At 40.8% G+C, this 12,941-nt stretch overlaps 1 protein-coding gene across 1 annotated transcript in view; it reads left to right on the forward strand.

Annotated features, from left to right (window-relative positions):
* Positions 1–12,941, forward strand: part of lrmda (leucine rich melanocyte differentiation associated) — a 212,157-nt gene that overhangs the window by 131,494 nt on the left and 67,722 nt on the right. The window contains exons 3-4 of the mRNA XM_030748308.1: positions 9,525–9,651; positions 11,032–11,171. Of these exons, the coding sequence (XP_030604168.1) occupies positions 9,525–9,651; positions 11,032–11,171 (267 nt within the window). The remainder of the gene's footprint in view (positions 1–9,524; positions 9,652–11,031; positions 11,172–12,941) is intronic.

Raw genomic sequence — 12,941 nt, forward strand, 5'->3', positions numbered from 1 at the left:
AATAATTTATCACTCCATTGAACACATCTCCACTGCTCTAGAGTCCAGTGGTGGCATGCTTTACATCACTGCATCCAATGCTTTGCATTGCATTTGATGATGTAAGGCTTGGATACAGCTGCACGGCCATGAAAACCCATTCCATGAAGCTCTCTACACACTTGAGCTAATCTGAAGGCCACATGAAGTTTGGAGGTCTGCGACCTCTGTGCACTATGTACCTCATCATCTGCTGACCCTACTCTGTGATTTTACGAAGCCTACCGCTTCATGGCTGAGTTGCTGTCATTCCCAGTCGCTTCCACTTTCTTATAATACCACTAACAGTTGACTGTGGAGTATTTAGCAGTGAGGAAATTTCACAACGTGACTTGTTGCACAGGTGGCATTTTATCGCAGTACCATGCTGGAATTCACTGAGCTCCCGAGAGTGACCCATTCTTTCACAAGTGTTTGTAGAAGCAGTCTGCATGCCTAGGTGCTTGGGTTTATCCACCTGTGGCCGTGGAAGTGATTGGCACACCTGAATTCAATGATTTGGATGGCTGAGTGAATACTTTTGATAATATAGTGTACGTACTTGCTTTTGCAAAAGTAAGTGTTCCCTGTATGTACAGCAAGTAACTCTTTGAAAGTGTGTATGCTGATGTAAAATTTTCTGTTGTTTGATAAATAATTAAACATACATAGTGTGAAGTTTGTCACATCATTCTTGGAAAAAAGTGGTCATCATTTATTATGTTTTTGAGGGGTTTTTTTTTTAAAGTCTGTTTTCTTAATCTCATTGTGCATGGATCAAATAGAGCTGTTTACACAATTCTGGTGCAAGAACGCTGATTCCTGCCTACAGCTTGTTTGCTATTTCTAATCTTGTGTGTTTATGTACAAAGTTCTGACAAAAACATTAACTGACAGCGTGACAGTTGATTTGTCGTTCTTTTTTTTTTTTCTTTTTTTTCCCACATCTGACTGTCATCCCATCAAAGTAGCATATCTGTCGGTATCTTTGAATGTCTCACGCTGAATGATAAATATGTACATCCAAACTGGGATTCAGTGCCAATTATGCATCGGCAGAGATGTCACAGAGGATGTAACATTTAAATTAAAATGATGGCATTCCATTTCAGGCAGCCTTGTGCTGATGACATCTTCTATTATCTGTTTTTGCGGTGTAAGAGAAGGCAAAAAAACCCAAAAAACAACAACATTGACGAAAGAAGGAACTATCCCAAAGGTCAAATCAGCAACTTTTGTTGTTTCTCAGTTATTTATTTATATTTTTTCTTGTTGGCACACATCCATGTCAATCATAAAGCCTATTAATAGGTTTGAAGCCAAACCTACTCTTGGCTTTTATTGTTACTCAGCTTACTCGTTAAGTCTCTAAAAACCTTACAGCTTCTAGTAAACAGTGCTGCAATCTACACTGAGAACATGGCTATATAATGTTGATTTTACAATAGCAGAATAATCCTGTCACATCGGGCATGGAACTGCAGAAAGCTCTGTATCACACGAAAAAAAGGAAAGAAAAAACACAAGCTTGATACTTTAATTGGCAGGAATACTTGTCTAATTATCACTTTTCTGCTTGCTCTCCATGCTGAGATTATGTAATTATCTTTTTGAAACACTGTGCAGCGACATTGCTTTTTTTGTGTGTGTCATTTCTGCGACGCTGCTGTACCTGACACTCAGCGAGCCACTTAATAATATGCTAGAAAGGCAGCTAATTATATCATAATAATGGCTTGATGAAAGCAATAAGGCAGGCTGGTGAATGAATGAGTGATAGCACTGTGAGACTGCTCAAGTTGAATCTTTAGCTCAAATCATTAGAATCCCAGCAAACATAAAATTCTTTCATCGCTAGTGTGTTTATTCAGTAAGCTGTAAGAATCTGGTATTTGTTATCACCATGCAAATCACAGCCTATGCTAAATGATATGTTACTCTGCAACAAATTGAATCCCTTATCAAGTTAATTACTCCATGTTTTAGCCCCGCAAGCAGGATATCCCAATTAAAGACTACACCTGTTCCATTTGTTAGATTTCTGTTTGTTAATGTGTCATTACATGTTCTCCAGCAGAGCATAGGTTTGTGAGGGGGGGGGAGAACCACCACTTTAGACCCCTTACTGGGCTGGATTTCATCCTACTACTTCAAGTCATCTAGGCAGAATAGTGTTGTCTAGTTATGGGATTCTTTACAGAAAAGAGGCAGGAACATGGCTGACACACATCCGCAAGACCCGGGGAGGGGGTAGATGGGTAATCTGACGGAGGGCAAGCCTGAGCACCAGCAGCGGCAGCATCAACAGCAGCCGTAGACTGCTTTCGAAACTTTTTAATTAGCACTAATTACCTTTGCAGGAAAATGTTGAGGCTTGAAAGGATTTGTGTCAGCAAGTGGGAGATCAAAGATTGTGGTGCTGTGCATTTTAATCTGAACACTGAGGGGTAATAGGGAGCTGTTTGTGTGTTAGAGAGAGGGTGAGAGGAGAAAAAGCATCCCAGGTGGTACTTGAGTAGTCTACCTCTGGTAATGCTGTCTACCAATCACACCACAGGTCCCATCACATTATAAAATTTTCCGCTAATATAAAGAAATTAACTTTAGCTTCTTTTTTTTATTGTTCAGTTGAATCATGTTCATTTTCTCCTTCATCTGTGTGCGTGCTTTTGCTCAGCAGCAGTGTGTGCACATGCACAGGATTTTGTGTGCAACCCTTTATCAGACTGACAGGCTTTTCATAGAGGTGGTTTTTAATGCATGCCTGGACATCACTCTGGCAGGGTCATCCATCAGACATCAAGACAACATCGATCATTTGCCATGAAGAGAGCGCGGGGTAGTGATTATTTGCTATTAGGTGGATGCTGAGGCATACAAATGGCTGGCAGTTGACAGTTGAACTCACTCTAACGTAATGCGGGATGGCTCCCCCTCTCAGGGAAATGTTGACAAGCACTGAGCCTGAACACTGTAATGACAGAGTGTACAGGCAGACATGGCACTGAGGGATTCTTCCTCACAGATCTCAACATCCGTTATTTAGTGATTATTTTTTTAAATCTTATTTTATTATAAGTGCGTGAGTTAATTTCCAGTTAATATTCCTCGTGGCTAAATGCATGGTTTTTTTTTTATTCATGAAAATTCATTGTTTATTGTGAATATAATTATTGTCTAATTGACCTGGTCTGGGTATTTTTTAAAAATATTTTTAATGTACATTTAACATATGTAGCATGCATGAGAGATTGTGTGTGCTTGTTTGTGCTGCATTGATGTCCTCACTGACTGCGATGCCATCAGTGAATTGATTTTCAGTTCCCGTTCACTGAGAAGGGAGGGTGTTTGTCATGCGGATAGACAACTAATCTTTTAATACAAACATTCACAAGACACATGGGCCCTACTGTGAGCACAGTCCAGGTACTGTAAGGAGGGAGGTGTTGTGTAGGCTGTGGGGATGTATTTTGCAGTTATGATGCGTTTCAAGGTGTACAATTTGTTGTTGTACATGAGGAACACCTGCCTTTGTGTCAGCTCTCAATTTCATTTTTCACTTGGAAATGGGCAGCTCTCTTCTACCTCTCTATTAGGTCATTGTTAGAGCTTGGACTTCATCCTGTGCCAAACTGGGGTCAAGCAAGCCTTATGAGGTTTAACCTGACAGGAATGTCTGTCAAGCTCTTATCCCTCAGAAAGGGCTGGTCCAGGGTCATTAATCAGGCAGGGATTCGAGGTGTAAGGGGAATCAGTGAGGCCAGGTGATGCTGACCTCAGTACAGTGGTTTTGATTTTCTAGGCCTTGGGTCTTTGTGTGTGTGTGTGTATGTGTGTGAACTGACAGGATCACTCCCTATCTGATTCACAGTGCTCTCAGCCCGTGTGCCAGCCCTAATGACATTGAGAGAGAATATTAACCTCACACACTCAGCGGGAATATCCACAGGGGTAGTCTATAACTCAGACACTGTTGGAGCCACGGTGGTATTACCAGCTTTAAAATTTGTGACACATGCTCAGTGGTGTAGACATTTACAACAACCGAATCTGCATTTCTCACTTAATAATGTCATACAGAACAACGTAATGAGGATTGATATTTCATTTCTTTATCAATAAAGACTTTTTGGTAATTATATTTCACAGGTTGGTGCTCTCTAAAAATATGTACTTGTTTTCGCTGATGACGTAATCCTCGGTAAAGTTCACTCCGACATGCCACTACCAATTGACAGCTTTGTAGCTAGTGATGCTTTTACACATGTATCGGGAGCGAGCATAGTGCAATATTCAAAACAGATTAAGAGCGAGCCCACATAAAGAAGAGATTTGCTGGCGGCGCCAAATGTACTCTAATGATTTGCATTGCCATTAATAGTAATTTGCAGCTGCCTAGGAGGAGACTTGTAATCCCCTTTCCATGTGTGAATTGACATGCATTCAAGGGAAGGCTACGTGTGTCCTGAATGTGTGATCTTTAAATGACTGCCACCTGAGGCCTTGCAATACAGAGAGAGGAGTGCCACAGTGAGCAGTGACTGCCTGCATGTGAGCTAGACAGGGGTTGGTGAGGGGAGAGCTTTGGGGGAGATAGAGACAGATAATGACAGCCTAATTCACCATCCCCATCAGAGGTGCATGTACAGAGCCACGTATAGACCATAAACTGTAGCTGGAGGGGAGAGCGCTGGAACAGACCTGATCAGCACTGTGTGGAGGTGGTAAGGGGGCTTGAGGGGTTGCAGGGCATTAATTTGCTTTACAGATAATGTCATCTTATTTATTGTGAGCTAATCCCGATACTATTTTGATGCCTTATTTTTGGTATATTTGGATGTTTACTTATGTTTGTGTTTTTGTTGTGGGCTGGAGCAATGAAATACATCATCTAGTGTCATATTTGCTTTTGAGTTTCTTGTATGAATTAATAATCTCAAGTATATATATATATATAAAACTGGGTAAAGTAAATTTACTCTTTCTCACTTTTTAATTTAAATCAATTTATTTAATGTCAGTTATCAAGGAGGTGCAGCTATGTAATGAGAATTAGACACGTCTCTTAAAATAAGTAGATTTGTATTGGAAAGCGTTAGATAACACCATCAAAGTGGGAGATGTGGGAAAATGTCATTGTTTGGGAATATGGATATTTTTAAATTGCACATAAAGACTGGCAGATATATTGCAGTAGAACCATCACGATATTTCCTGACTATTTAAGGCAGAATGGCTTTACGGCCTTCTTCCTTCATCTCTAGCCAGCCCTCCTCCATTCACCTTTTCTTATTAAGTTTATTAAAGCCAGTCCACATGCCGGGTTTTCAGGTCCAGTCCCTTTTACCATTCATTACAGTACCTTATCCTGGCAGGCAATCTGAAGTGTGCTCTGAATAGTCCATTATGCACATATGAGGGCCATCATGGCCCCAGTATTGGTCAATTCATCAAACATTTATCTGTTGCCCTCTGAACAGTACGTCAGTATGCCTGTCACTCTCCAGCTCTTGCCCTCCATTTAGAATAAAAGTGCATTGCTTTTTTTGCATTGATGCAACCATCAAGGGGACATTGGCTCCTGAACTGTGGACTGCAGCTGTGAGGGCTCCCGAGCTTTTCAGAGGATTTGTGTGTGTGTTTTAATATACATTAGACTCTGGAACTTTTAAGTATTACAGTGCTAGCTGCAAGGATGTGACCTCTGTGATCTCTATCACCATTTCAGTAATAAAGGAGGCTTTGAGGTTGTTTTACTTTATAGCTCTGCAATGGCTTTAACAAACTCCATGTTTGACCTATCATCTTCAGCTGACACAAAGAAGGGAGACTGTGTAATACATGTAAAAGAGCCCAGGCTGCTGCGCTTCATTTTTCATGTGCTGCCTGAGGATATCTGACATGACACTGGTGCACACCATTGGCAGGAGTGACTGACATTTCAGCCAATAATGGTCGAGAGTTTTCTTCCCTCTGTTGTCAGCAGTGGTTTATCAATCACTATGTCTGCATCAGTATTAGTGTATTGATCTGGCAAAGCTGCTCTCTGGGTCAGTGTCTCCTCTCCAGTGTCCTTGTCTGGTTTTTCACACTCTCCCTGTGCTCCCTGTGCCGAGCTTCCTCTGCTCCAGCTAAATATTGCTATATCTCCCCTCTGTGTTCAATAGACTGGGTCTTTGTGGGTAATGGAGGTTTCAACACATACATGCACTACTTGTGTAAGCTCGAGAGCACACACTTATGCACACAGGGCTGTATGATGTATGATGGTGGGCTTACACAGGCTAAGTGGTAGTCAAAGCGTACAGACAGCCTGTGTGAAGTATTAGCTCTGACAATGAGGCTGATCATAATTATCTTAACAAGGAGAGGATTCATAGCCTCACCTCGTTAAAGCTACTGCCTTTCTCTCTCTCCCTCTCCCTCTCGCTTGCTCTTTTTCTAGGTAAAAGGTTTAAAAAACATAACATTTCATACAGAATACTATTAAAAAAATTGTTTTGTTTTTTTTACATTTGTAATGGTGCAGTAAATTATTTTTGGGGAGTCATTTATTTCCCTATAGTGTTTCTTTATTTTATTCAATACATGTTTATTCCAATTAATATTCTACTTACGTTTTCAATAATTAATTATATAAATGTGATAATCTGTTATTCTAGCAGATGTATGAAACATGAAATCTGCCATTATAGTAAAACCAGTGATACATGAATATTTACAATATTCATGCAAACTCAGCAATTTGTAAAGAAAATGAATAAAATAGAATAGGGTTACCATTTAAAACAAAATGTGTTTTTTTGGGGGGGGGTTAGTATTTTTACTGTAAAATCTGTGAGTTTTGCCTGTGCTTGCCATTTACCAATCCTCAAGGTTCAAATCAGTTAGGCTCATTAGTCTTGTTAACTGCAAAAGCTAATGTTTTTCTTAAGGGGGATAAAGTACTTTTACTGCACTCCTTAAACTTTGTTTTCGGAGCCGCACATTAAAACAAGAAAGCTTATAAAAAGTAATGAAACCAGCTATGGAAGTTTGCAGAGGGAGCACAGAAAGCTGGAGAGTATTAGAAGTTCAATCCCTGGCACTGTAGCTAATGCTGGATGGGACTCAGTGGCTCTCCCCTGGCTGTGAATTTAACTGATTAAATCAGCCAGTGCACGCAGTAGTGGTGACATGAAAACAACAATTAATAAGGCTCCCTCCTGAGCCATGCAGCTCTCTTTAACCGAGCAGCTAATAACATAACCCACAGGACTGCAGCCCATCACACACACACACACACACACACACACACACACACACACACACATACACATGCAGGTTTCAGTAGTTTGTTAGCAAGCTTTGTTCACAGTAAATTAAATAATGGTTATCCAGTGTGGTGCACAACTGTGCCTACCTACACTTTAACAAAGATTATATGCAGCGTTTAATTGCAATTGTACTGAAACCCTGTCAGTACAAATACAATAAAACTGCTAAAAAATATTAATTGCATTTCCTTTTTTTTGGCTTTAGGGCCAATAGCCTAGCCACAAGCATATGTCACTACTACTTGTGGATTTTCATGAGTAATACTGACATATGGACAAATCCCAGCACAACAGGGGACACAGTTTCTTCATATTTTAACGTTAATTTACTCAAAAGTAACAAAAAAGTGAACTAATAATTGGTCACTATATTGGAAGTGTTTACTTGTATTCTCCATGGAGCTAAATATACTGCTTAATAGGTTTTTTTCCCTTTATAAATGAAAAGCATGGGGGGGACTAAAAATTGTCATAAAACTGGCACATCTCGCCATTCATCCCTCTTGCCAGCGCATTAATCAGACTCGATAAGACGTCAGCTAGCAGCTTTGCCAGCACACTGGCTAGGTGCTGTTAGTTGTGGGTATCGTGCGTGTGTTTGCAAAATTTTTATGTCTTTTAAAACGAGTCTGCCTCACTTGCAAGTCAACAATGAATTTGCTGATTTATTGTTTTCCACTCGAGAAGATAGTTGGAACATTTTTGCTTTGTACATCAAAGCTGCTGGCAGCATGTCTGCTGTGAGCATCTATAGTACTTTTTGGATCAGGGATGATGCCTCGGTGGACTCAGTGATGGTGGGTGGGGAAAAGTGAATGAGAAACAGAACAGGCTAATTAAAAGTGTGTAATTAATGTACACATATGGGTACTGAATTACCAATTAGTTGGATAAGTCCAAATCTTGATAGCATTTTAGTTTTATACTACAGCTTAAACTGCCTTTTTTTTTTTCATTTCTTCCTCTTGCGTTTCCATGATCTTTTTCCGTGATTTATTCTTTATGTTATACATTGTTTCCATATTGCATACTGCTTCTTGCCTTCCATATGCATAGCATCCAAGTTGTGTGTGCTAGGCAGTTGATGCTAGGCAGCTCCAGAGAGGAGCAACAGTTCATGCTGCAGTTATTTAGACATCAGTGTGCCTTGAGTTTGTCATGTAGAGAAGTGACATTGCTTGCTGGGATTTATATTTGTATAACTTAATTTTAAAATCCATGTGTTTTTACTTGTACTAGAACTCCTTCTATTTGTACAGTGTAGAGCTTGGAAAGAGTGATTAGTACAGTCAGATATAATAAATATTCCCAAAAAAATCCCATGTTTAATGAAAATGTGATCACTGAATAAGAGATCTTGAGAGGTACACTGCATTCGGTTCAGATTTAAATATCAGTGCAGCTACCCAGGACACTTTAACACACCATGCTGATGGTGTGAATGATTAGACAGCACACACATTGCCTTTGTGCAGCTTCTATGACATGAACTTTGCAGCACCCTAACATTACTTCTAACGCCAACCCTATGTCATTTTTATGCCTGTGTGAATGTGTGCGAGAGGGACACAGAGAGGAAAGGAGTAGAGATGACCCTTGACCTCTCTTTGCACTGCGTCATAAAAAGGAACGGAAAGGCAAAATGATTCATTTAAGGGGAAAAAAAAAAAAAAGTCCTTTGATGTTAAAATCCCGGCACTAACCCCTATCATGGCGCAGTTGCAAAAAAAAAAAAAAAAAGTTTCCCTTCCATTCCATCTGTGATTGCAAGTGTATTCCAGTTCCTCTGTGAAAATGATGGATGACAAGTTAAATTTGTGTCTGGGGAGTGAAGGTGAACTGTGACAGAGTGATTTGTCTTGGGAATGGAGGGTTAGGGTCAGGCGAAACTGGGTGCCTCAAGGCACAAGACATTGACAAATTTATCCTGCCCGCTGCATTTCTGAAGCCTTTTGTTTTGAATCCTGGCTACTCACAAGTGACCCCCATCCCTCATCCTGCCAGCCGCTGAAGGATGCCTCACCATGCCAGGGGAGCTCAGCACCACTAATTCTTGTCATTCACTTCCCTGACAGGCCCAGACCCATACTCTCTTGGCGCATGAAAGAGAGCTGAAATATTTATTTCTTCACAATAACAGCTTACCAGATTTAAAGCCATAACAATTTTCCTGCTTCCTTATCATTGCAGGTCACTGGCAGCCCTCAAAATGTTCGCTGAGCTGGAAGAGCTGATCGTCGACAACAATCTGCTTGGAAATGACCTCCAGTTACCCAGGTTACCCAACCTCCACACCCTGACACTCAACAAGAACCAAATATCCTTTGAAGGCAATTACTCAGTCTCTGATTTGTATTTCCCAGTGCAGACATAATTCACAAGCCTCAGAAGGAGAATCAACAGTTGATTTTATATTTATTCTTATGCCACTACCTTCCTGTATTGTCTCAAAGAGCCACTTTGTTATGCCACGGCTCTGCAGGAAGCACTGTGTTGCAAGAGTATATAAGAACTTGGCTGTCACACTGGACTAGTTTTTGAACCACAGGGACCTCTAGTGGAATCAGTTTTAACTGTCAAAATATCTTTTTTTTTTATTTTCAAAGAGAATTAAGAAGTATCAAATTAAAACTAGATCCAATAGTTAGACATAATATATGTCCAGTATAGTTGGTGGTTGATTGTTTCTTTCTTCTTTAGCTGTAAAGAAATGTCTTCCTTGCATTTGTATCAGATACAATATTTTATTGTTCTGTTTTCCTCACTGCTGTAAAAGTGGCCAGGTATTGTTTTGTCACTTAATGCATTAGTACATGGTCACAGTTTGGCTCATTTATCATTACCATCCTATGTTCTACTTGCCACCCAATGTAAACATGTTAAAAACCAGAGCTCCGCACAGCCAGCCTAAATTGAAGACACACTGCGAAGCTGTTTATGATCAGTCAGAGAAGTGTGAACTTCCCCTCTAAGCTTCAAAACAGCTTTAGCAATGTGTCCTGTTTTTCTCTGGTTACGCAGATCCTACAGGGTAACGATGCTTACTCTTTCTCTCACACATATTCACGTATACACACACACACACACACACACACACACACTTCCAGAGTCAACATTAAAACTGGGACTCCTTGAAGTGTGCATCTGGGACTGTGTGCTGAGTTCGGTTGTGAAGTGGTCGGCACATGCTAATAGGCCAATTATGTACATCCTGTCGTGGCACTGTGCCATTTTAAAGCTCGAGCACTGCATTAGTGCAGTTGTATTTTGACACTTTGGGGCTCAATTTTCCAAGTGAATGTATTAGTGATGAATGTGCCTGCTTAGGGGCTGTTTGTTTTTTCCACGTTTCGCAAAAGTTTTCCATGGCACAGCTCTGAGAAGCACGGACTGTTTGAACCACAGGGCATCCATCATTTTGTCACTGTTCTGCACCCGGCCACCTAGGAAATGAGAGCGATCGAGAGAAAGAGAGAGAGCAGGAGCCAAATTGTGTCACTACTATATGCCAAAGCCTGCACCTTAAATTGCCCCTCTGTCTGCCCAGTCTCACAAAGCCACTGACTAGCCTCTTTGAGCACCTCGGTAAATTTGACAGTGATGTGTTTTTGTGGAGACAGGCCTGGGAGGGGCTGTGCGGGTAGTAAATGCTAATGTAATTAACAGCACTAGGTCCTTGACATCCGCCCTTTGACACCTGACTGATATCGAGGCCTTGCTGGAACACTTGGCTGATGTGACCCCATCACTCGAGTACCTAAGCCTGCTGGGAAATGAGGCCTGTCCTAACCAGCTGGTCAGCCCGGATAAGGATGAGGATGACTACCAGAGATACAGGTCTGTTGGTACATGGACAAACTGTACTGATGTCATATATGTATAAGGAACAGATGCTGTGACTGAACTGACAGATAATTTTCTGAATGTGTTTATATTTTTAGATACTCTACTACTCAGAGAGATAGCTTTTTGTAATAGCTTTGGAGATGTTTTTTTTTTTTTTTAACAAGCAGCTCCTGCAATTCATAAGCAGACTGTGGATTCAACCACATCACTCTAAAAGCTTTGTCAACTGGCCCCTCTACACTCCAGTTTGCAAAATGGATTTCATGTGTGACTAGTCACCACCACAAATGAGTGTTTACTACCCTGCCTTACCAGAGCAGATGATGCATTAAACATCAAGCCAGGCCTCAAGCCATGCAATATGACCACCATTTGTCAGGGTCCTTTACATGAAATGCGATAAAAGGCGAAAAGCATACTCTCTTTTGTCTGTTTTAGCCCTAAGTGCTTGTTTCTGACTCTGTGTTGCCTATTAATCATTTACCACCCATGCCTTTCTTGAATAATCTTTCTTCTCTCTTTTTGTCTCCCTTTCTCCCCACCACCCCTCGCTCTCACTTTCCCTCCCCTTCTTCCCTTTCCCCCTTCTTCTTGCATCCTTATCTTACTGGTAGGGAAAGCTGTTCTGTTTTGACTGACAACGTCTATGGTCCTGTAATGTAATATTCATAATGTGCCACATAGTAAAACATCAATTTGAGCGTGATGCAGATTTCATGTCTGACAAGGTTAGACTGTATGCAGGTCGTGACAGCACTGGCCTTGGGCAATAAATACCCAGCCCAGTGCCTCAGGAGTTTTTGGTCTCTCAAGTGAAATACCCTGGTGTGATGCATCGGTGCCCCAATTAGTGCAATGACACAGAAATATACTATTATTCGTGCAGCATTGTGTAGTCCGCACGAGAGTTTAAATATTGTTCTTTTCTTAGACGACTATACATACACTCAGTGGCCATTTGTAGTACTACAATAACAAGAGTTTAACTCTGTAATATTATATGTACGCAAAGGCAAATGGTTATGCGGCATAGGGCACTGACTCCTCAGAGGAACTTCTGTTTAAAATTTTCTGGCAACATAACTTAATTAACCTACGTAAACTTTCATTCATTTATTTTAAAACAAGTAAATGAATGATAACTCGTGTTTTATGAATTTTAGACACTCATTAGAATCAGAGTTCGGTAACAGACTTCCCCTGGAAATCAGCAATCACCTGTTAATGCTACCAGTGTAAATATTAAATGTTTTCATTATCTGAATTATATATGTGTGTGTCACTGCTTTTTCTCTGTCCATGGTTAAAAGTAAATTGCAGTGTTCTAGACGTTAGTCCTACTGTTAGAGCTAGATCTACTTCAAAGGGTGGCAGAAGCCATATTTTTGGTATTATCAAAGTATACAGTAGCTAGTCTTTTTTTCTTTTTCACTAGTCAACATATCCCAACCCTCCGCCACAACCAAGCCCAACCCTCCGCTCTACCCCCCGTCTCTCTCTCGCTTTCTTATCCTCCCTCTGTGGTTGGGTTGAATCATTAATATCCCCACTGGCTGACAGAGCCTTGTCATCTGCTCTGACCCTGTGATGGTAGGTTACCTATGGAGAATAACCTCTCTGCATGTCTCCCAAGGGCATCTTCACATTTCATCATGAAAATGCCCTGAACAAAGTCTTTCTACATGGAGGAAGACACAGGGCTGAGAAGGGGCCTCTTGGATTTGAGTGGTGGTGCTCTCACCAGGAAAGGAGCTCTTTTTT

This window comes from Archocentrus centrarchus, chromosome 15 (assembly GCF_007364275.1).
Source record: "Archocentrus centrarchus isolate MPI-CPG fArcCen1 chromosome 15, fArcCen1, whole genome shotgun sequence".
Lineage (NCBI taxonomy): Eukaryota > Metazoa > Chordata > Actinopteri > Cichliformes > Cichlidae > Archocentrus > Archocentrus centrarchus.